The sequence below is a fragment of the Gouania willdenowi genome, chromosome 6 (genome assembly GCF_900634775.1).
Source record: "Gouania willdenowi chromosome 6, fGouWil2.1, whole genome shotgun sequence".
NCBI classification, from domain to species: Eukaryota; Metazoa; Chordata; class Actinopteri; order Blenniiformes; family Gobiesocidae; genus Gouania; species Gouania willdenowi.
Genome location: NC_041049.1, coordinates 59,415,869 through 59,440,586, shown reverse-complemented (window position 1 = coordinate 59,440,586; position 24,718 = coordinate 59,415,869). Strand labels below are relative to the sequence as shown.

The 24,718-nt window shown below is 36.8% G+C and overlaps 3 protein-coding genes across 5 annotated transcripts in view; 2 read left to right on the top strand and 1 right to left on the bottom strand.

The window, feature by feature from the left end:
• gas2a (growth arrest-specific 2a) overlaps window positions 1–3,465 on the top strand; it is a 29,435-nt gene extending 25,970 nt beyond the window's left edge. For both annotated transcript variants that reach the window (XM_028449605.1, XM_028449606.1), the window contains exon 8: window positions 1,107–3,465. In XM_028449605.1, coding sequence (XP_028305406.1) covers window positions 1,107–1,319 — 213 coding nt within the window. In that variant the 3' untranslated portion in view covers window positions 1,320–3,465. The remainder of the gene's footprint in view (window positions 1–1,106) is intronic.
• Window positions 2,859–9,210, bottom strand: svip (small VCP interacting protein). The gene is made up of 4 exons (XM_028449608.1): window positions 8,692–9,210; window positions 7,029–7,079; window positions 5,390–5,503; window positions 2,859–4,167 (listed from the first exon to the last, which is right to left on the bottom strand). Exons 1-4 carry the CDS (start codon window positions 8,752–8,754, stop codon window positions 4,153–4,155), a joined length of 243 nt encoding a protein of 80 aa, XP_028305409.1. The 5' UTR covers window positions 8,755–9,210; the 3' UTR covers window positions 2,859–4,152.
• Window positions 9,211–22,657: 13,447 nt separating this feature from the next.
• The window catches only part of ano3 (anoctamin 3), a 55,624-nt gene continuing 53,563 nt past the window's right edge, over window positions 22,658–24,718 (top strand). For both annotated transcript variants that reach the window (XM_028449601.1, XM_028449602.1), the window contains exon 1: window positions 22,658–22,858. In XM_028449601.1, the coding sequence (XP_028305402.1) occupies window positions 22,813–22,858 (46 nt within the window). In that variant the 5' untranslated portion in view covers window positions 22,658–22,812. The remainder of the gene's footprint in view (window positions 22,859–24,718) is intronic.

Genomic DNA, 24,718 nt, shown 5'->3' with positions numbered 1-24,718 from the left:
TTAGAATGGTGTGGTTATGAGACTCTGTAGTTAGTGATATACTGTATGTTTCTATGTGCACCATCACACCATTTTACTTCTTCATAGTAGGATGAGTGACGTTGCCATGGCGATCATCATTCAAGGTGTGTGCTGATGTGGTCACTTTGGTCCAACTGTGTTTGCAGCTTGTTGCTCAACCAGAAAACATTCATTCACATTTTTTGTAGTGTTTTTAGTCATGAAACAACATATTTATAGTCTTAGTCTCTGATGTGGCGCTGCAAAGGTTTACACTGGTTTTCAGGAGTGGATTCCCTCATTTAGAGGTTCTCAAACTTTCTTTTTATGTACTCTCCAGTATTACACTGATATTTATTGGAATTGGTAATACTTAAATAGTTCATGTTCAATATGATGATCACTCAACAGGACTGAGAGGGAGGAGTCAGAGTAGAGTTTGTTCATCCACTGTGAGCGCTGATATCAATCAAAGCAGCTTAAACCTCTCTGGCTGTGTCCTAATATTCCCTCCTATCTCCTTTTCTATCCACTTTTCCTTAACCATGGAAGTATTTAAGTGGCGGCCATGATAAAGAGCGTTCAAATTCTTTAAAAGCTGAGGAAATGAGGCTCGATGCTTCCTTTATAACCTCCTTTAGCCTAGGAAACACTGATGCATCCTTTACCAAAGAAGACCACATAATGATGCACACCCAAGCACTCACGGAAACTCACGATGACCGACAAGGGACGGAGATCATGTAAGTTACCAATGCAATAATATACCTTGAACAACATTAAATAATCTAAAACCCTGAGTGGAAGGTGAGTGTGAGCAACCATTCTCAGTCTTAGTCACGCAACCTAAACTGGCCAATGACTGACCTATCACGTGACCTAAACTGGCCAAATAGGGGCACCGCGTATGGATAGAATGTCGGTATATTGATATGGCAACCGTACGGATAGCCACTGCCTTTCTTTAACCCTGTGACATCATCCACAGGGTTAAGGAAAAGTGGATAGGAGGAAATATTCTGACTCCAACTCAAAGCTCCGATCAAGCAATGACATCAGCTGTTAGTACGACTGAACCTGTGATGATTTCATTCTGTTTCCTGCAGATGCTCCACAACAAGCATGTGATGGTGCGAGTGGGCGGGGGCTGGGAGACCTTTGAGAGCTACCTGCTGAAACACGACCCCTGTCGCATGCTCCAAATAACTCGGGTGGTGAGCAAGACGATGCCCATCGGCACCAAGACCCCACCCAGCCTCAAAGACCTCACCCCTGACCACTACCTAGTGGTGACGTCACACTACCGCAGCAAAAAGTAGAGACGGATCACGGGAAATGCAAAAGGAGCAGGAGGAGGACAGCATTTCATACACATCTGTCTTTTAATTCTTTATTTTTTTTTATCTGGGTTAAAGAAAACTTCATGACCTTTAATGTACAATAATAAACGTTATTACCCAACCAACAAACTAAAAACAACAAATATCACCAAAAACTAATGTAGCCGGATTTTCTGAAGGTTTGTGGTGTAAAAACACGTTGTAGTTGATCTACTAACGCACTAGTGCACAGATTGATGCACCAAAATAACTCCAGCCTTTACTTTTCAGCTATTTTTCCTTTGTTCTTCTTTTTGTATGTGTTTATGTGTTTTTCTTGACTTAATTTGCTCTTCATTCATTGTTTTCATGTTCTCATATATCCTCCCACATTGTGTTTATTATATAGTTATATTAAGATTAGTTTTGCTGTAATTGATGAATATCTTTATGCGCCACCTTCACTTTTACTTCGAAAGTGTCTATTCGTATGGTTGCTGTACGGAAAACCCTATATCGCAACAATTTTTGGGGGTTAGGGTAAGGTTTAGTCTTAATCACGTGACCTAAACTGGCCAATTAGGGGCGCTGCGTATGGATAGAATGTCGGTATTTTGATAAGGCAACCGTACAAATAGCCACTGCCTACATTTTAATACCGTATGTGAGGAACCTACAATATCAAGTGATAAATGACAGATATCAGTGCCTGCAGGATCTTTACTGACCAATTGTTTTTTATTTAATTTAAATGGAATTTTGTTGGATTGTTAGCGAGAAATTGCAGGACTTTTGACAATGTGCAAATAAAAATGACTCCAGTCATGTAAAGTATGGATGGACTGAGATATTAACAACTGAATTATTTAGAAATTACCACGACAACAATTATTGATTTCTCTTTATTTTCTCCTGCAGGACAAATCCTGGGCTTTGAGTTTGAAACATGGCCATAACCAATTAAAAAAACATTTTTACGTTAATAATAAAAAAAAAACTGTAAATCTATTTTGTGGACATATTCTTTGCATAAATGCGCATTTTGTGATTACTTTTTGTTACAAGTTTCTTTAACATATGAGCTTTGTTTTGACATAATTGTGTGGTACAGTGCTGCCCTCTAGAGGTCATGTGATCACTCATCTTCAGTTGGCTTTGATCAGGATTCCTCTTTCCTGGTCCTGGAGAGCCACTGTCCTGCCTGTTTGAGCTCTTATGATCAGCTTTTCATCATATTCAAGCTACACCTAAAACAAGCAGGACAGTGGATCTTTAGGACCAGCAATGAGGCTTTAAAGTGTTCTAGAACGTGCAGAAACAGTCTTGTAAAGTGACAGAAACCAACAAGTTAACGCAAAGATTGATCCAAGTGTGTTTGATAATTCTGAATAAATGTTTATGATGTGAGGAATTTATTTTCTATTCCAATGCTAATCACGAGGAGAAGCAATGAGCATGTACCCCAATATCTGCATTTTTCTACCCATGAGATCCACACAAGAGTTGCACAAATGCATTTATTGTAAACACTGTTGGCCTTGATTGTAAATTCTACAGAAAGGCAAAAAGCACCAGAAGCATCGAAGGCTTGAAAAAGGCTTTAAGAAATGCATGCGGTTCTAAATTATCACAATCCTTCAGTTGTTTCACTGCAGCAGCCGACACAGACCTCCTTATATTAATGCAAACAGACAGACATAGGGTGTGTAAACAGGCAACAGAGGTTTGACAGCGGATAATATTTCATAATTCAATAAACTGAGCAGCATCGAGATAGTGCACGTGAAGCAAATAATACAAAGACTAGTGTTAAAGGCAACACTCCTATGATTGTGCAGAGGGTGCGAAAATCTGTTTCCTGTGAAGCTTTAATTGTTTGATACAGTTTGTGGTTGATCGCATGTTGGGGCTGCAGTAAAATGACATGTCTGTAATGGACTGGAGCTCAGTCCAGGGAGTCCCCTCCCTGCTTTGTAGCGTCAGTAAACTGGGAAAGGCACCAGTGATGAGGATCAAAATGGATGGATGTCATTTAGGTTCTAAAGCAACGATTCTCAACTGGCAGGTTGGGACCCAAAAGTGGGCCGCAGACCTGTACTGGGTGGGTCTTGGACAACTGGTCAAAAATAAATAATTACCTAATGTCTCTCAAGTTGGACTTGTCTTTTATTTTGAATGAAACTTTTCTTTTGGCATGCATGCAGTGAAATGCATGTAGTACAGGAAAATATATAGATTAATGTTTTGAAAAAAAGATGATAAATATGTGTATTTTGAAAAACAAAATTTGGTTGGTTGAATAACTAAAAAAAATGGGTCGCGATTTAATGACCTTGGCAAAATGTGGGTCCTATGGTGAGACCAGTTGAGAACTGCTGTTTAGTTTAGTGTGAAATGTTGCACAGATGCATTAAGTCATAACTGTTACATTACAGTGAAATGTTCACGACCAATGAGTGATTAATAAATACTGTACTTACATCCATCCATCTTCTATACCTGTTTATCCTTTCAGTGTCTTTAGTCTTAATGCAGTAACTTCCATGTGCTACAGTCAGAAAACCTTTGGCACTAGTCTTTGTTACTACACATAAGTAGAAAACAATGTGATTGTGGTGTTAATTACTCATAAATATTATAAAACTAATCACAAACAATCTTATCAGCTCATTAGTTTGAAATCAAAGCATAAACAATGGTACGTGTCGAGGTTTGGCAGAACATGCTGTGTTTAGTCTGGAGATCAGGTTTAAAATGTGCAGCAGTAGAACCAACATCCTTCAAATCCATCCTGTAGAATAATGTCATGTTGATTTGAGATTTGGAGTTGGTTTCAGCCCACCTGCCACTGCAGAGAAAAGAGACGACAACGTTCAGTTTCTGGGATAAATCACTGATAATCACTTACATGTAGTCAAACCAGTACCAGTGTCAGTAATGGAAGAAGTACATGTCACATGGTTTGAAGCACATTCTACTGTACTTTAAATATGACTATGAGCTATAACATGATGACCTCTGACATAAGGCTGGGCGATATGGACCAAAACTCATACCTCTATTTTTTCTCAAAATGGCGATATAGGATCTAAATCTCAATAATTTTAATTCAAATAAAGATTTACTAGAAAAAATTATTCTGGGTTAAATTTGCTGATGCTAAATGCCATACAAGCTAAAATAAAATCATGGTGCTTTAAGATGGTAAAAAATAACTTAAAACATGAGCAACTAGCGGCCCCAAAAGTAAATACACAAAATTACAAATTAACAGAGAACACAAATGCAACACAAATACTTGATAGGACAATAAAAAAAATTCACAATGGGAAAACAAAAATAGGAACGTGACGGAGGCGGGGCCTTTCATGGTGGCAGAGTGGGGGGCTCCCCAAACAGCTGATGAAGCCCTCTGTAGAAAGATCTCTGATTGGCTGAAAATTAGTGTCACGCTTTTTAGAGTTTGTAAATAGAGCCAGAGGATGAGCAATAGACTGAGAGGTTACATACTGCATCTTTAAATATACATTACACACAATAATTAGACATTTTGATTTTCCGAACTGAAATGTTTGCTTACTGAACCTTTTTGAATTTTAGTTGAATAGCCATGATTTAGTGCATATCACATATAGCCAGAGATTAATTTCAGCCTAAAGGAGCAAAATCCGGTACCTCCCAGACTTTGACGGTACTTATTTGATTGGATTCAGCACCTAATTTAACTTTTTTTCCCCAGCACCTCATTTGCTTTTAGATGTTTTGATAAAAAATGTTAAGTATTATATTTGGAAAGCTGTGTCTTTTATGGAGTTGAAGTGATTGGAAATTACATTGTACACATAAAATTGAATGTAAAAACTGAGCGCGAGCGAGGAAGAGCGCTCAGTGGGCTAGCAAAAGGCACTTTAAAAAAATATATTCCCTGACATTTTTGTCGCTCTCTTCCTATCGTAACAACATGTTGCACAGAGTGCTGCACTATGAGTTAAAAAAAAAAAAGTCTGACTAGAAAAACAATAGGCAGGTGGTCATAATGTTGTGGTTGACCTATATAACCTTAAACTCACCCTCAGCCCACCTCCACCTGACACTGAGTTGGTCATCGTCTGTTTTTCCATTTCTTCTTGCTTTTTCTTTTTTCTTTCGATGGCCCCTGGGTCTTTAACCCCCCTGTGGGCTGTCTGTGAACACAGGGCCAAACACTCAGAGGAACATTTCAACTGGAAAATACATTAAAAATAAAAAAAACATGCACATTTTCAAAGGGAGATCATTTCCTACAAAGCTTCAACAGTGACCCACGTATGTCCAGTTGTGTCCAGCAGGATTCGTTGTGTTGGGGGGGTTTAAGGTTTTTAGAGATGCTGTGGGTTAAAGTTCACATACGTGTAATTATCAGGGTGATTATCAGGGTCCACAAAGGTTAAAAGATCAAATCGGTGAATGAAACAAAAGAAGTTGTGGTAGTGGAGGGGTCAGCAGCCAATCAGCAGGTGAGTTTCATCCACCCATGTTTACTGACCTGGACACAACTCTAGCTCTAGCTTTAGCTTTAGCCCGGCTCCTTATGATGTGGCTTCTCTGCACAATAAAAGACGACTAAAATAAAACCTACTAACAGGACATTACTTATACAGGGTTCTCTCCAGTGCTGTTGAGCGTAGGGGCCCCGACGTTGTCATTTTGCTCCCGTACGAAGCGATGGCACCCCCTACGCTCTGTTTTTCAGCAACGCAGGAGATATTTTCTGTGTTTTTTTTAGCTTTTTTAATCGATACCGTCGTAATAATTGTTGCACACTTGGACTCACAGGCACTTCCAGGCGTGCATGGGTTGTTTAAACTCTCTTTTTAATCTGAATAACCCAGAAACACATACATCAGTCGCACCAACTATTTAGTACAGGCGATCTGCTCGCATGTGCCAGTCTTTACCTGAGGACCCCTGCCTCCACTTAGCTGCCTTCAATGCTGCCTGTATGCACCATCCAATATAAACAGTGCTTCATCCAGATGTAGCGTGTAGCACACATGAAATTGTTCATCATGTTTATAACTCACACCGGATCATTCCACATGTGCACGCACAGATGTGAATACCGTCTGGTTGAAACGTGTTCAGGCCTAAAGAAACATCGGCTTCATTCTGGTCGAACAGGTTTGGGCCGTGTTCTCTTTGATCGGGTCTTCTTTTTCGGCTCTACTGTGTGCGTCCTCCATGTGTGTGTGCACGCGTCATCCGCACGTCTGTGTGTGCGTGTGTGTTCCGATATAACAGCAGGTCCCACATTATACCTCATTTAAATTTGAAAAGCACGTCTTGGAATCAGTCCTTTGAATAAAATGTCATTTCTTGTCTCTACAGTGTGTGAGTATATATATATATATAAAACAAGCATGATTAACTAACTACATTCATCATCACCTTCTCCTATTCAACAAATAATAAAGTGAGGCTAAAACAAAGATTAATAAAACAACAAAAAAAACCCAACTTTAGCTTTACTTCATTAATATTGGCCCTCAGAGAGTTAGAAATTTCAAATCTTTTTTTGCACAAATGGCGTTCGCTCGCGCACCACGTGATCCCCCTACGCTGTGAAAAATCCCTGGTGAGAACCCTGTTATATCTACCTACAGCTGTAACAATGCACATACATCTATAATCAGTGTTACATCTATAAAAACACAACTGCGCTCGTCTTACCTCTTTTTGTCTTTTCTCGGCTGCATCAGCGAGCTGTTGTCTCCTGATGTCCTGGAACCAATCAAATAAGACCTTTTTAGTCCTTTCATTCTTTATATTAAGAATTCTGATTATTTATACTGTACACATGTGCTCGTCATGTTACAATGAATATGTTGCCAACCAACTATTTTCCTTTATGGACTAGTCCAGTGGCCCCCAACAAACCCCCACATGGGAGCGTGTGGGGTTCACAAACCTGTTTTTACTGGATCGCAAGTTTTTCTGCTTTTAATTTGAAGGGGATTTATTTGTTTCCAACAATAAACTCCTTAAATCACGTACCTTTAAATAAGAAAATCAGTAATAAATTAAGAAAAATTTGGATTAACACACGGTGTTAAATTCCTTCTCCAGCAATATGAATACTATCTGATTAAATGGCCCCATCGTGTATATTTGTGGATTTTATCATTTCCTCTGGTTTGGGTAACAACGTTGTTATTAAGGACAAACCAGAGACAAACCAGTTCTAAAGTGAAACGTCTTGAATAAAATGGGATTTGAACCAATCTAGCTTCTTATCTCCTGCTGCCCTACAAACCAGAACAGGTCATTTTAGAATGAAATCTGCTCCTTTATTATTTTAATGTTGATTCTGGAGTTTCCAATGCCATATGTAAATGCTTTGTTTAGATTTGAACTCACTCCTTATGCAGGACTAAACGATATTAGCATACATTATTATATGATCATCTTATTTCATTTTTTATAAAATTCAATTCTCAGAAAACTCACCCACTTCTTTTTTATTTTTCTAAAGAGATAATAACAATAGATCAGATCAATGTATCATGGCAGATATATAAAAAAAAGGCCTATGAATCTATGCATCCATTAAAAAAACCCAAAAACAAACTGTTTGGACATAAAAAAAAAAAATGGATCTTGTTTACATGACCTTGGGATATAAGCACATTTATTAAAATGTATGAAGTGTATTAATCTATTGATTTTGTCATATATATATATTCATTTTAACATATTTAACACGGCAAATTTCACCTTTAAAAATACATGTACAAAAAAAAAGATTTTAGGGTAGTTCCTGGGTTAGGGTTAAAGATACATATATACGAAAAAAAAAAAAAAAAAAAATAGTAAGGTATTTCCTGGGTTAGAGTTGGGACTAAAATAATAGGGTTAGCGCCGGGCTGGTTAAAATAAATATGAACTAAAATAAAACTGACGGAACTTTCAGTCACGTGGTGCACCTATCATGTCACTTAAACTGGCCGCGCTGCGTATGAATAGACTTTCAGTCTATAAGTACGTTTCAGTATCAATAGCCACGGCCTAAAACTTACTGCTGTCATATGATATTGTAAGAAGTATCTTTATTCCTGCTTAAATTTATTATCATCATCATTTTTTGGTGAAATAATTGACAGATTCTATAAGAATAGTAGTCTCTGTGTTAATGTTTTTATGTTAATGTAACGTTTCATGAGATAAATAAATGTAGTTTAATAAAGATCTTACCTAACTTCTATTATGTTATGTTATGTTATGTTATTTCCTTGCTTGGATAAACCAAGTATTTATTTTGAAAGTATGATGTGTGTCAAACGCTGTAGTATTTTTGGGATAGATTATTATATATTATTATTAATATTGAACTTACAGGATCCGGGGTGACAACCACGTCGTCTGCAGCTCCACTGAAGCACGGCAGGCACATTCCCATGTTTCAATAGTTATGTTTCCATGCAGGACACAACAGAAAAAGAGTTCTCGGTGTTTGTTTCGGCTGAGTTTAAGGTTTAAAGCCAAAGGAGCGGCTCCGTTAGAGCTAACAATGCTAACAGTACTAACTAACAGCTAACTCCACAGCACTGGAGCTTCTGTCCGACCTAAACACAGCTTTATTCCAGCAGCTCATCTAAAACACACACTCACAGCCTGGTCCACGCCTGTTGTTCAGTAGAAACATCGAGTAAAACACAGATATATTCCCTCAGAGTTGATAACTGTTCGCTTTTAGTGGCAATGGAATGGAATGCATGTGTCAGTCCGCTGAGGTGCGTTCAAGAGCGCTACGTTTAGCAACAATGTCAACACAGAGTGCGGAACTCACGAAGTAACTCTACAGGGACTTTGATTGGTTTCATGTTAAACAATTAACCGTACGTTGTTTGACTGACGTAGTATTGCTATGTATTTAAATAATCTACAAAGCACCTTTAAACGTAGCCTGGAGACAAAAGGTAACTCCCGTCCACTTGTTTTTGTTGTTGCCTGGTTCAACACCACCACCTAGTGGCAAGTAGTGGAACTGATACAATATCATTGATTTATCAGTTGTTCTCCTCACATTTACACCTTCTTAAACCAAAGGGAAAGTTAATTTATTACAACAACAAAAATAATTGGAAACATATTAATTATTTAAAAAAAAGAAGAAGAAGAAGAAAAATAATTTTGTTCAGTGATTCGTGTCAGTTTTTACGATATATGGTATCGTAAAAACCATATATCGTGCATTATATTGTATCATGAGGTGCGATTGATTTAAATATAAAAATACCAATAGTGATCACAGATTAGTCACTTCTCCTGCTGAAAGATTCTGCTGAATGTTTACATCAGCCGATAAATAACACATGCTCACACCAAAATATGAATATATGAACATAATTGTTTGTAATGTATATGTAATTAATTGTGTGTTTCTTTGTAGTAATTGATGGCCACTCATGTCTCTGTGATCTAGGCCTAGTGATGATGAGCACATTCCTCAGGGTCAGACTCAATATAATATAATATAATATAATATAATATAATATAATATAATATAATATAATATAATATAACATAACATAATATCGTACTGAGATTGTATATGTGCATATTGGCGAAGGCGCGCACATGCGCATTACCGAAAAATGAATTAATGCCAAAATTTTTTTTTCATTTTTGTTTATTTTTGTTTTCAAAGTGAACGGACGCGTGTTTTATCTGTTTATTGGATAAGATTATGGGTTAGGGTTATAATCTCAGTACGGAGGTAAACTCAGTACGTGACACCGGGACCACATGTGGGGTCGCCTGAAGTTTCTGAAAAATTGAAATACATTTTTGTAAATGTGATTTGTTATTTATTTATAATTAAAACTACACACAATCTGTATTTCTGTACTTTCACTTAAAAGATATAAAACATCTAGTTCAAGTAAAATACAGTAAAATTGATAAATAAATCTGAGCTCAAACATGATCAAAAACTAAATCTAGAAAAAAAAAAAAAAAAAAAAGTATTCGGGGTCACCAGAAATTCTTGATATCAAAATGTGGTCACGATCTAAAAAAGGTTGGGGACCACTGCACTAAATACTGTTTATTTCCACTTATTTACAAAATGAGATTCTTTAAAATGGGTGTTCATTCCATCATTATGATCTATAGATGTTTTTAAATAGTTTTCTAATTAAACTGATTCAGAAATAAGAGAAAGGGGGACTAGAGCCCAAAATGTTTGAGAACCACTGTTATAAATTATCTTTTTATAGAGTTTCTGGAGGTAGAATTCACTACAGCTACCCTTTAATAGGACTGTTCAAGCTTTGTCCTAGAGGGCTGCAATCCTGCATGTCTGAATGGTTTTCCTGACTGTAGAGGCTCATTTCTAGGTTTTCTACAGAGTAGCATGATGACACCATGAATACACCACACACTACTCCATACGCCTTCACTGACTTCACCACGTGTTTCACAACCTGTGACATTTATTTTGAAAGACATTTCAAACATTAATGAGTGTCTCCAACAACCTCAGACAAGTAAAGTTACAGACATGATAAGTTGCTCTATAAAGATTTATCAGAGCCATTAAACCTCCACTGTGAGTGAGTGGACATGTTGTCTTGTTTGTTTTGACACCATGTGGAACGACTGATGCTCAGCACAGCAGCTTCACCCAATCAATATCCTACAATCAATAGTCGGAGAGTTTAATGTTGTGCCCCTGTTTGCCTGACAATCCTTCAAACTCCACCCATTCATCCTGGCTGCAGTGTCCGAGCTGTGAAACGTGCTGCCCTGTAGGGATGACATATCCGTGAGGCAGAGCAGACTTTCTGCGTTTGATTGGGCGATTCCTGCTGAGGGTACGAGCAGGGAACAGGAAATGGAAGTGTCACAGGGTCTGATCACATCCTCAGGTAGGTGTTTGAAAGTCAAGCTGCATTTATCTGTTAAAAATAGATAAACTGATTGCATCATTTACAGTCTTTTTGCACATTTTTTAAATCAGATTTTTATTTTCTATTATATTTTCTATGTTATCATTATTAAAAACTTGCTTTTCAGACTTTTCCTACACTTACATGACACTCGTGCAATGCATTAAAACACATGTCTGCACACAGCCAGGTACCTTCACTATGGATGAACCGCACTGTCAGTCTCTGTGATTAAAGATGAACCCTAAGATTCATTCATTAATGAAGCCCCAATAATACTCAGTGAGGGAAGTTAGTGAAGTGATATCTGCTACTTTGTTTGTTTGCAGTGCAATGGTTACAGAAAGCTCTTTATTTATCAAAGTGGTGTGTTTGCCCAGCACTCTGTATTTATCTGTGGTCAGACAGGAGACAACAGAGCATGACTGTGACTCCTTTCCAGGGAAATCCAGCAAACATGAGTAGCATCATCTGCTTTAATGATGCAGGGCGACTAATGCATGAATGTTGGGGCTTTTATAAGCCGCTGTGAAACAAACATTAGAGCCCCCAGGCAGGGGTAGAGATGGTGAAGAGTGGTGATGATGATGATGTGGAGTCTCTGTTTACATGTGGTTTCAATCTCATCTGTGATACCAGAAAATGATAAGTTGTGAATGAACTTCCCTAAAATCTTCATGGATCAGATGATGATGGTTGTTGGTTCGTCTTCCAGATTCATTCATTTTTGTTTTACGTATGAAGAAAATGTGTGTGTCAGTGATTGTGTGTGTGTGTGTGTGACTAGGATTGGGCATCGTTTGAGTTTCAACGATTCCGGTTCTGATTCTGATTCCTCGTTGCGAGTCCGATTCTTTTAAGAGGCAATTGTACAATGTACGTATTGTATACAATGTGTATTGTATGTACAGTATATATACTGTACATGTAAATATTGTATAGATATTAGAGCTGCACGATTATGTCCAAAATGATAATCACGAGTATTTTGATCATTATTGTAATTACAATTATAATCAGAATGATTAATCATATTTGGTAAAAAGAAGAAGAAGAAGAAGAAAAAAACAACCTGTTTTCATTACATTACTTTTAAATAAACTATATGTGTACAGTTTACAGTGCAAAACGAAATTTTCAATGAGAATTTTAATAAAAGTAATAATAAAAAATGAACCCAAAGTACCAAAGGCTAAGCTTTAAATAACAATAATAATAATAATAATAATAATAATAAACAATTTAAAAAAGTAAACTTAATGTATTTTACAATCCCGATGTTCCTTGTCCTGTACGTATTTTGTTTTGTATATTGTTTTGTGCCTTGACTTGTTTTATTGTTATGGAAACTAGCCTATGGCTATAATCTGACACATTTACATTTTTTGAATGTTCATTGATATGTACTGTTCCTACTTAGATAAAAAGAATAAATAAATAAATATAATGTACCAAAGGCTAACTGAATGAATACACTATTACAGAGTGCACAGCCTGTATCATAAATGTAAATATTGCAGACGATCAGGTTTATTTAATCATGGCAACCAAAACCGTGATCACAATTAAAATTTGATTAATTGTGAAGCCATAAACATGTATATATTGTATATGTAGATACATGTATGTAAATGTGTATATAATGTACAACAGTGATTCTCAACTGGTGGGTCGGGACCCAAAAGTGGGTCGCGGACCTGTACTGGCTGGGCCGCGGACAGCTGGTGAAAAATAAATAAATAGATAAATACTTAATGTCTCTCATGTTAGACTTGTCTTTTATTTTGAAAGAAACTTTTATTTTGACAGGCATGCTGTGAAATGCATGTTGCACAGGAAAATATATGGATTTATGTTTTTAAAAAGGTTATATGTGTGTTCTCAACAGCTGTTTTTGAAAAACTAAATTTGGTTGGTTGAATTCTAAAAAAAATCGCGATTTAATGACCGTGGCAAAATGTGGGTCCCAGGGTGAGACCAGTCGAGAACCCCTGATGTACAATGATCATGTTTGTCGTGCACCCTCCTCTTCATGATATAATGTTTTTACAAGTGTTGCACTTAGCCATGTTGTTATTTTTACCACACTTTAGACCCCCGCCACACACTGTTCCGCAGTAATACAAACACTTCAGGTGAATTCTTCTTTGTTGGTGTTTGGTTGGTGGACTGGGTAACGAGTATGGGAATCGAAATTTAAAAATTGAACGATTCTGGGAGAATCGTAAAGTTAGTCTCAGGACCAATCGATACTCGATGCCTAACCCACTCACGACCTGTTAAGGATATATCCCACCATGTGGTTAGAGGTTTGTTTGTTTGAATGGGACACAGCACGTCATAAAATATGGCAAAATTAGCCCCAAACAAAAAAATTAAAAAAAAAAAAAAAAGGATAGTTTTCTGAAAGCCCAACAGAAAAAAACCAACAATTAATATTTTCTATTATTAAACAATGAACACATTTTTCATGTTTTTACTGAAAAACATCATGTAACAAAACAAAAAGATGAAAGAAAAACTTCAGGTAATGAAACAAAGTGAAAACAACATGAGCAGTGAGCAGTTAGTGAAACAAATGAATGAATGATCATTCTATTAAAATATTTACAAAGCTTTAAGTGATCACCAATGTAAGCTGGTTAACACACACACACACACATTATGTAATGGTACTGCTGTAAGCCTTGAAAAGCTTATGTGTATCAAAGTGATAAACACTTTGATCCTATTAACAAAACAATAAATCACGTGGAAACTCTGAATGTGTTTAATAATCTCTCAAACTTATCACAGGGTTAATTTTTGCTACAGAGATGGTAAACCATTGGTGAGGATGGAGTGGTTTTTATGGTCATGGAGCGACACGTTCCTCGACATCTCCTCATGGACAAAGATAAATCTCGTGACCCCTGAGAGTCGAGATGTTAGTTTGAATAAATAAATAATCGATGTACCAGGAAGTTCATGCAGGAAGCAGCAGCTCATCAATTGATCTTCACTAATGTCTTTGTAGTTTTGAAGCCTTCACGTCGGCATCTTACTGCACTTAGCTAACGTAGCTTTAATGGATACAGGCACCTGGAAAAAAGTTCATCTTAAGTGTTTTCCTACATGATATTAGATTATAGATAAATATTATAAAGATGTGTACGTAGCTTTTTGAATATAATTGTTTTACATAATAATAATAAAAAATAATAGAATACAAAAACAATCATATTTCTCGTCTGCTGTGTGTTTGTATGTATTTTCCATGTGTAAGTTGTTTAATGGTGCATTGGGAAATCCAGTTCTTGTAATTGGTTGTAGTTTTAGTTCCTGATTTAGTTTACGGTTAATTCTTGTCTGGTTAAGTTTCTCAGTCTCTATTAGTGGGTTTAGGATTCCTGTCTTGTCAGTATGTATGTGCTGAAAGGGTGATTAGGCTCCTTCCTGTTTCCACTCAGGTGTGCCTCATCTCCTGATTGCCTACCTCCATTATTCAGGGAGTGTGTGAACACTGAGTGTTGGTGCATAATATTATCTATATTGTCACTCCTTCCTGGTCCAGTCCTTGCTCTGCTGTGCTTTTACTCAGTAAGTTTCTGGGTTTTGAACAGGGGTGGAAAGTATCAAATGACATTTACTCTTGTTGCTGTAATTGAGTAGCTTTTTTGTGTACTTCTACTTTTTGGAGTACTTTCTAAAATCCGTAATTTTACTTTTACTTAAGTAAATTTGGTTTCAAGTAACAGTACTTGGCTACATTGGAAATAAATTCCGTTGCAGAGTAAAATAAATCCTGCACGCTCGTCCCACGCCTGTTTCCGTTACATACATTACAATATTTAATTTCAAGTTAAACCATATTTTTCATCAGTCTCTAAGTGTTTACTGGTGAGTGCACCACCAGTATGGGAAGTACTGGTGAGTACTTCCCATTCCGCACTACCCCATCCTCCCTCCCGCAGCACTGCGTCCTCATAAAAATGTATTTGTAGGCGCGCGTGTCACTCTGTGGTGTCAGTATGAATTTTTCCTCCTTTGTTTTTGGCAAATATATCTTTCATATATGATATGTGTTGTGAAATGTGCAATGTTCGATTATTTCACACAAATGTATCTATTTCACAGAGCTGTCTTTAATTTCATCCTTCTCCTGTTTGGGTCAGAGTTTTCTTTGACGTTTATGCATAATCAATGTAATCTGTTCATTAGACACTTTGTTTTAAATGCATAGATGCACACAACGTTTTTGACATTCCACCAAGAATGTTTTATAAACTTTCTATAACAAACTGTACGCATTCTTGCTTTCAGCGATTCCTGAAGATAGGAAGTGTTCTCTTACTGGAAAATGTTTTATTGGATGCTCTGATACATTGGATGTATTGACACAAGCACTTACCTCATCAAATTGACATCCTTGACATTTATTTTATTTTATTTATCCAGGTTAGCCACACCATGTCTTGTTCTCATGCACTGTATTTTGAAATTATGTTCTTTATTATTATTATTATTATTATTATTAAAAAAATAAAATAATAATAATAATAATAATAATAATAATAATAATAATAATAATAAAGGATAAGAGATGACCCCTGAAGGCAGTTACTGTGTTTATCTTTATCTCATAAATCATAAAAGTGGAGATCTCAGTAATTTAAGGATTTGTTGTACGTAACTACCTACTTAGTGGCAGGTCACCCAGGTTTAGTTACTATTTAACACTGACTACGTACATGAATAATTTGAGCAAAGAACAGCCTCCTGAAACTTTTGTGTGGGGGTGTGTGTGTGTGTGTGGGTGTGTGTTTGTGTGTGTGTGTGTGTGGTGTGTGTGTGTGTGTGTGTGTGTGTGTGTGTGTGTGTGTCTGTCTCAGGATCATGTCTTGGTAAGGACAGCTACTTGCTTCTGCATCCATCCTCTACCAACCACAGCTATCCATCCATCAGTCGCTCCGTGTCATGGAGCTCCTCATTGGTCAACAGCCCAGACACAGACTCACATTCTGGTAAGTTTGATTCATCAGTATTAAAAGTTCTCACCTGTTCAAAGGACATTATTAGTCACACAATAGAGAAAATTACAGCAGCAATGAATAATTCCAAGAGGTATGAATGAATGAATAAACAAATAAACCAGAATATTTGCATTCCTGAAGAAAATGCAAGTGTAGGTGCTGGCCTGCGTCGCACTGCATTAGCTTAGCATTAGCATTAGATTAACACAAGCCTAGAATCAGCATTAGCCTAGCAATAACCTAATCTTAACATTAGCCTATTGTCAACATTAGCCTAGAATTAGCATTAACCTAGCATTAGCATTAACCTAGCGTTAAAATTACCATGAACCTAGCGTTAGCATTAACTTAGTATTAGCCTAGCATTAGCATTAACATTACCCTAGCATTAACATTAACTTATTTTTAGCCTAGCATTAACATTAACATTAATTTAACATTAACCTAGTGTTAGCATTAGCCTAGCATTAGCCTAACGCTAGCATTGGCCTAATGTTAGCATTACCATTAAACTAGCATTAACATTATCTTAGTATTTTCCTAGTGTTAACATTAACTTAATATTAGCCTAGCATTAACATTAGCCTAACATTAGCATTAACTTTGTATTAGCCTAGCATTAACCTAACATTATTATTAGCCTAGTGTTAGCATTAGCCTAACATTAACATTAGCCTAACCTAAGCATTAGCCGAGCATTAACATTACCATTAACCTAGCATTAGCATTAACTTAGTATTAGCATAGTGTTAACATTATCCTAACATTAACATTAGCCTAACCTAAGCATTAGCCCAGCATTAACATTACCATTAACCTAGCATTAGCATTAACTTAGAATTAGCCTAGCATTAGCGTAGTATTAGCATTAACCTGGCGTTAGTGTTAGCCTCCTGCATCCTCACTAATAAATAAATAAAGCTTTGTTTGAATAAAACTTTGAATGAACTCAGTAGTAATGGTTCTGGTTTTATTGGAAACAATATGCTGATTTAGTAGAATGGACGTCCCAAAATACATTTTGCACCACAGATTTGGGATTTAACTGACAGTGAATGAACGCATGCAGAGATGAGCTCATGAGTATGTGCTGTGGTATCTTGGACTGAGCCATTAGCCATAGCATTTTGCAAATGATCACATTAATATCTGCATTTCTACCATAGAGCATGATTTTTTGAATTTTTTTTTTATTGAACAATTTCAAAATTACAAACACTCGATGAGGATAAAATCTCAGCTTGTTACAGCTTCAGAATCAAGAACAGAATGAAAACAAACACATAGAGCATGATTAACAAAAGTCACATTAACAACGATACATTTACTAATTTATGTTAATTAATTCAATACCGCAAATGGAAAGTCTTTTTTGCGGATGACGCTTCTATTTTCTGGCCTGAAGGTCTGTGACATGCAGAGCAAAATTAAAGCTATCACGTATATTTGGATGGCAGATTGGCCTGAAAATACAAACTGGGAAAACATAAGGGATGCATATATTGACACCAAAAGCACTGGCAACACTGTTTGTGATACTAAACCTGAATGTTGCATCTCAATGTTTAATCTTATTGTCACGGCTGTAAATTTGGTTACTTTCAACCAGATTTACAGCAATGTTGTTGAAATATGTAAATTTTTTTCTCATAAAAATACAACTTAAATGTTCAATCTAAATGTTAAATATAAAATCTAAATATTAAATCTAAAAAAATTATGTAAATTTAAATGTTACATCTAAATGTTAAATCTAAATATTCAGCTAATATGCAAAATCTGGTTACTTTCAAACAGATTTACAGCAATATTGTTGAAATATGTGATTTTTTTTCCTCATAAAAATATAACATAAATGTTGAATCTAAATGTTGAATCTAAATCTAAATGTTAAATATAAAATCTAAATATAAAATCTAAAAAATATGTAAATCCAAATGTTAAATCTAAATCTACATGGTAAATCTAAACGTCACAGCCCAGGGTGAAACTAAATATTCAGCTAATATGCAAATTCACCGGAAGTACCAAAATAAAAGCTCATTAACCTGAATGATTTACCATTGACTTAATAATTTTACATGAAAAAAAAGAACACAAATATTGCTGTAAATCTGGTCAAAAGTAGCATCTAAAAATTCACATAGTTTTTAAAATTTGGTTTGTTGCCAAATGTTGCAAATAGTTTTATTTTAGCATGTGCATCTTTACAATGGCCCCCTCACATGCTGTATCATGTTTAAGATGTTTTGAGACTTCTCTAGAATGTTTTTAAACATCCAAATAAAGACCAAATGAAAACACTGACATGTTTTGCTAACTCACCACACGGTGGCAGTGTTGAGTTTATGTAGAATTTTTGTTGTCAGCTGACCTACATCTGCACATGCAGGGATGGAAAAGATGCAGTTTGACCCTATAGAGGAGTTGCTTATTTATTTATTTATTTAATAATGAGCAATATGTGAACCCTGATCGTTCAGTGATAATACACAAGATGTCAGGCAAAACGATGTTTAAAGTGCTCAATAAACATGTGAACTGTGGGAGTAGGAGAGATGACGCATATATACTGTATATATCTATGATAGATCTCAGACCTAAAAGATGTAGACCAGTTGTTCCCAGGGATCATTATCATACGGCAGTAAATCCTCTCAGGGCTTTTTCTCTTTCACGGTCTTTGACTCGTGATTGGAGGTTCTGTGCTGGTTGACATTGAAATAAGATTAAAACCACGTTAAGCTCTCTGCTTGGTTAATACTATATGCAAACTGGACGCCCAAGTAAGTCTTAGGCTACAATTCATTTGTGTGTGTTTGTGACAAACCTGTTTTGTTACTATTCACAGCAAACATGGTGGTGCAGCTTTTAGTTGTTATGCTGCTGCAAAAAAAAAAAAAAAAAAAGAAGAGAAAAAATTGGAACAAACTGCAGCAAAGCTGAAGTCAGCATCACATGGAAACATTTTTCAATCCTTTTTTCTACTGAGAGGATGATTTATCATCATTTTATTGTTGATTTGCCATTTTTAAAGTTGATTTAAAACCCTGTTAAATGTTTTAATGTTCTTATTGATTTTTAAAGAGGTTAATGTTTTTCTGTTGTTAATCATGTAAAGTACATAGAATTGCCTTTTCAGAAGCAGAATCAGAAATATTTTAATGGCCATGTACAGTTTTAAGGACAGTACAAGGAATTTGTCTTGGTAGTTGGTGCACAAAAAAAAACAAAAAAAAACAAAAAAAAAAAAAGCAAAGAACAACCCAGCAACAATAATAATAATAATAATGATAAATATAAAGGATGAGGGATAATAAAGGATAGATAGAGAATAAAGGATAAATAGGATATATATATATATATATACATACATGTATGAATTGCACTAAATTTGCCTTGCCTTATGCTTCACAAATAAATGGTTTATAGTGGTTTAACCCAGCAGTAGAACGTGCAGGTGTTAATAGAGGTTACAATAAATAAAAAAAACAACAACACTGCTACATGAATATAACAACTATGGTTAATTTTTCTCCTAAACCAGATACATGCAATTTTATTTTGTGCATTAATACAGTAAATAAAAAAGTGCTTGTTTTTTTTTTTCATTGTGTGTATTTTTTTTTAGTATTTCTGTATTTATTATGTGTTTTTGGAGTCATTTTGTGTATTTTTGCTTTCATTTTCTGCACTTTTTTTTGGTCATTTTGTGTGTTTTTCTGTCCATTTGTACAACGGCTGCATGTGGCCCACCACGCCGCCAGTTGCCTATGACTGTCTTAAACCATAACTTGTAGATTTTGTTTAATCTAGCAAACACATGGTCTGACTTCAACCTGTTAGACTGTCTAATCTATGGCTTATAAATGATTTTACTGTAAACATCACAGTGAAAATACTAATCTTTAAAACACTGTTATTGAGCATTATGTATATGTCACTAATTAGCACTGGTTAATTAATATACAACTGTTTTCTACCCTCTGCACTAAAATTAGTTATTCTACCTGGTATTAAATCTAGAACGTGTCTATTCGTACGGTTGCCGTATGGACAACCCCCGGTGCTATTGGTACGATTAATTCAATTCAATTCAACTTTATTTATATAGCGCATATTACAAAAAAGTCATTTCAATGCGCTTATCAAAATATAAATTTCATAATGAGAAAGAAAAAACCCAACAAGATCCACATGAACAAGCATTTAGCGACAGTGGGAAAAAACAACTCCTTTTTAACAGGAAGAAATCTCCAGCAGAACCAGGTTCAGAGGTGGCAGCCATCTGCGTCGACTGGTTGGGGTTAGTGGACAGAAGGACCAACAGAACAGGATGGAGAGATAGAACATCAGAGTGTCTCAGACTAGTTGAGCCGTGAACCACAGATCAGGAACTGCCATCATCAGCTTCACCACACCTGAAACAGAGGAGAGAGAGAGAAAAGCGAGGAGAAGGCACTGACTGCAGAAAAACATGATACATTATTATCAAGTCAGCCTCCCAGTGGCCTAGTCAGCACTTATAAATCTCTATAATCTCTTCCTGTTTATTATAAGCTAACAGCTACTCCAAGGTCTGTAAATGTGACCGTCCACAGACGAGCCCATGTCCGCTCTATCGGTTAGGTTATGTTATGATTCAGTCCTGTTTATGCGGACTGTAAATCATAACCAGCTACATCAGAATTTGAATCTCATCCTGTTTATTGAACCAGTAAATGTGACCATTTACAGACGAGCCCATGTCTACTTTAGCGGTTAGGTTATGTTATGATTAATCTACCTTAAATCTATGGCAGTGGCTATCCATATAGGTTGCCGTGTAAATATACCGACATTCTGTCTGTATGCAGCGCCCCTATTTGGCCAGTTTAAGTCACGTGATAGGTCAGTCATTGGCCAGTTTAGGTCACGTGACTAAGACTAAACCTTACCCTAAACCTAACCGTAACCCTAAAAATTGTTGCAATATTGGGTTATAACCTAACTCTAACCCTAAGTCGCTACGTACTTGTACTTCGGTAACTGTACCAATAGCATCGGCGGTTGTCCGTACGGCAACTGTACGAATCTATTGAACCATGTGATCAAACTAAATTACAGCATGGTTGCGCATCCTCCTAAACATGTGGTATCTTCACTGCTGCCATAGTGGGGATCCCCTGTGCTCCAGCAGCAGCAGCAGTGACCCAGTGATTTGTCTTATTGATTGTTTGGAGTCACGCACGCACGCACGCATCACACACACGCACACACACACACACGCACGCACGCACGCACGCACACACACAGCTCCTGCCAGAGCAAATAGCATCTCATTGAAAACACCTCCACTGCATCATACCTTTGTGTCAGCATCTTAGTCTGGAGTGATGTGCGTATATTGCGCTTATGGTGCAGCAGTTATAGTAAATGTCATATAGTGAAAAACATTCTGCTTTTAAAAAAATAAACCAGAAAATGATTGCAGCATATTGTTGGTAAGAATGGGCTTTTTATGCTGCATGAATAATGCAATAATGTTGGTTAGCCCAGGAGTTCTCAAACTGTGGATCCAGGGACCATTTTACAAAAGAGAAAATTTTTCAAGGACCTCCTTATGATTAAACACTAGTTACTGTCATTTGTAAATGCAATATAAATGATCTCTCCCTCTACAGCATAAATTAGCCCTGTTTCAATAAATTAGAAGAAATGACAGTATTTTATTTGAGCAACATTATTGTTAGTTTGTAGTACGTTTGTTAGCCTAAAAAGAATTAGAGACATTTTCCTATTATTATTTGTAATTGATTGATAAATGTTTCTGAGTAACCCGACTGTGCTCTGCTGTACTTTTATAATGAAATTACACACAAAAAAAATAAAGATAAACAAATATATATATATAGTATTTAAGAATTATCACATTGACAGCCATGCAGCTATAGGACCTCGGACCCCAGTTTGAGAACCACTTGCTCAGCGTACCCACATGGTGATAGAAATCACCTTTGGAAGGTTAAAAAACAGAAAACAGGACCCATAACATGGATGTGAAGCTGACCAATGTGCAGCTATCGCAGTGTGAATGTCATGGACTGGTGAAGGCTATTAGTTATTAATAAAGCAGATGAATAAGTTCACTTAGGTGAAGGTTATTAATGACCATTATTAACGCAAAGTACTAATAAAGGGACATGATGATGATCATGATGATGATGATGATGATGATGATGGAAACGAACAGCCTTAGTCTTATATAAATATGCAGCCCATATTATTTAGTCCCTAAATCTGGGCGAAGGAGGAGGTGTCCATCCCTGGTCCTCCCCTACCGACCGTCACCATGACAACAGCCGGGACGGCGGTGGGGGGGGGGGGGGGGGGATGGAGCATGCGGAGCGGAGGAGCAGGTGTTGTTGGTTTGCGCATCGGTCGGACAGGATGGGTTCGGGACCGGGTTAGACCTCAGCACAGCTCACCGCTGTCCACCGTGTCCGTGCGCGCGCGCGCGCGGATTGTAACTAAGTAACTAAGTGTGCGCGCGGGAGCCGAGCGGACGGAGCCATGGTGCACCACTCAGGATCCATCCAGTCCTTCAAACAGCAGAAAGGTTAGTGTCCCACTGTGTGTGTGTGTGTGTGTGTGTGTGTGTGTGTGTGTGTGTGGTGTGTGTGTGTGTGTGTGTGTGTGTGTGTGTGTGTGTGTGTGTGTGTGTGTGTTTTGCTGGTAATATGACGCAGAGTTGGAGATGATGGAGCCTTTTAGTGTGTGTGTGTGTGTGTGTTACTACTTTATGGACGGACCGGTTCTTTTTTCCTGTGAAACTGTGGAGCTTTACCAGATCAGTGAATTATTAGAAACACACCTCACATCATCATCATAATATTTGGTTATTTTCCGTTCAGACAGATTATAAACATGAAACAAACAATACAACTGATGTTTGAGGTTTTATGTAAGTGAGCCTAGTTTTTGATTTGTCTTTGATGTTCTTCAAATCCATTTAGAATGAAACAAAAACCCTACAGCACCAGATGAGTGGTTTTCATCCAAACTTGAATAATGTAATAATCATATTAGATCATCTTAATGAAAACATTGACATAAAGTAAATAAATGAAATAATGTGACTTCTGACTTGAAATTGTCTCCACGCTATGTCACGTGTAAATGCACAGTTCCAATGTGCCTCTGTCAAAAAAAGTCAAAACCAAGAAAGTCAGACTTCACAGCCCTCGGTGTATCCTGATCCATCCATACATTTTCTGACACCATCGCTCCATTTGTCAGGGTCTGCTGGTGCCTATATCCAGCTCTCATTGGACGTAGGTGATACACCCCGGACAGGTCGCCAGTCCATCACATGGCTTTCCTGATCCATCTAATCTAATCTGAACCATTTGTAATGTACACTATATCTGTCCTCTTCTGTTCTTCAGCCATGCTTTGAGCACATTTTTCAAGGTTGCATTGACTCTATTTGGAGCCTAATTAAGTTTATTATGACTTTTGCTTGATAATGCAAAGTACTTCTATTTAAATATGTTGTACCTTTTTATCAAATGTTTTACAACTACAATCAAGTAAATAGATAATGTTGTCCCATAATTTCAAATACTGTGATTCCTGATTGTCCTATTTTAATTTATTTAAATTTTATTTTATTTACCCCTCAAACTCAGACTTTTGTCACTCCAACTGAATTTTTTCCCCCTTAATTTATGTACAAAAATCTACGAACAAAAAAATTGAGACAAAAGCCAGATTTACTCTGGATCAATCTCATATTTAAGAGAATAAGCAAGTATGTATTTACCCCAAACCATTTAGACGTTTGACAAAACTCCCTCTTTAAGCAGCACTTGTTCATTTTAACTCAGATGCCATAAGTGGACAGATTTGAAGTAAGAACAAGGATGGACGAGGACACAGTATTTCTACAGACGGACGTTGTGCATTCTGAGCTAAGGGCAAACAAGCACTTAGCCTGCAGGGCTAAAACAGGGATAAAATAATGATCCCAGGCTGTTGAAGTGGAGTGTTACGAAGAGTATTATGAGACATTAGCTTCCACTTTATGTTTGTGTGAAGAACTGATGCTGATGCTGAAATGCATGGTTGCTGCACGCACACTAAAACACATAATACGATTTGACTCTTCAGATGGATTACACAGTCTGGGCTGCTTTTCTATGAAACAGCTCCTTGGAGAAAAGCAGTCCTTCATGCTTTCTGTTTCAGTCTAAATTTAGAAGAGTGGTGAGGGTAGGTGTTGTTTTTCCATCCTGAATCAGGCTCGTGGAGCTCTTTGTGTCTACAAACCTGAAGGTTTATCCTCCTTTGAGTGGCTCACAGTCACACCTCTGAACAGGCTGTTATCTCAAATGGTAAATTAGTTCACTTCTTATTGAGTACTCCAACCAATACAGACGGTTCCTAACCTGGATTCAACTCGTGCCCACTTTCCAAC

Coding starts and splice junctions, on each gene's coding strand:
- svip (XM_028449608.1), bottom strand. CDS start 8,754: ATGGGAATGTGCCTGCCGTGCTTCAGTGGAGCTGCAGACGACGTGGTT. Junction 7,080..8,691: donor TGGTTGTCACCCCGGATCCT/GTAAGTTCAATA, acceptor GATTGGTTCCAG/GACATCAGGAGACAACAGCT. Junction 5,504..7,028: donor CCGAGAAAAGACAAAAAGAG/GTAAGACGAGCG, acceptor CTGTGTTCACAG/ACAGCCCACAGGGGGGTTAA.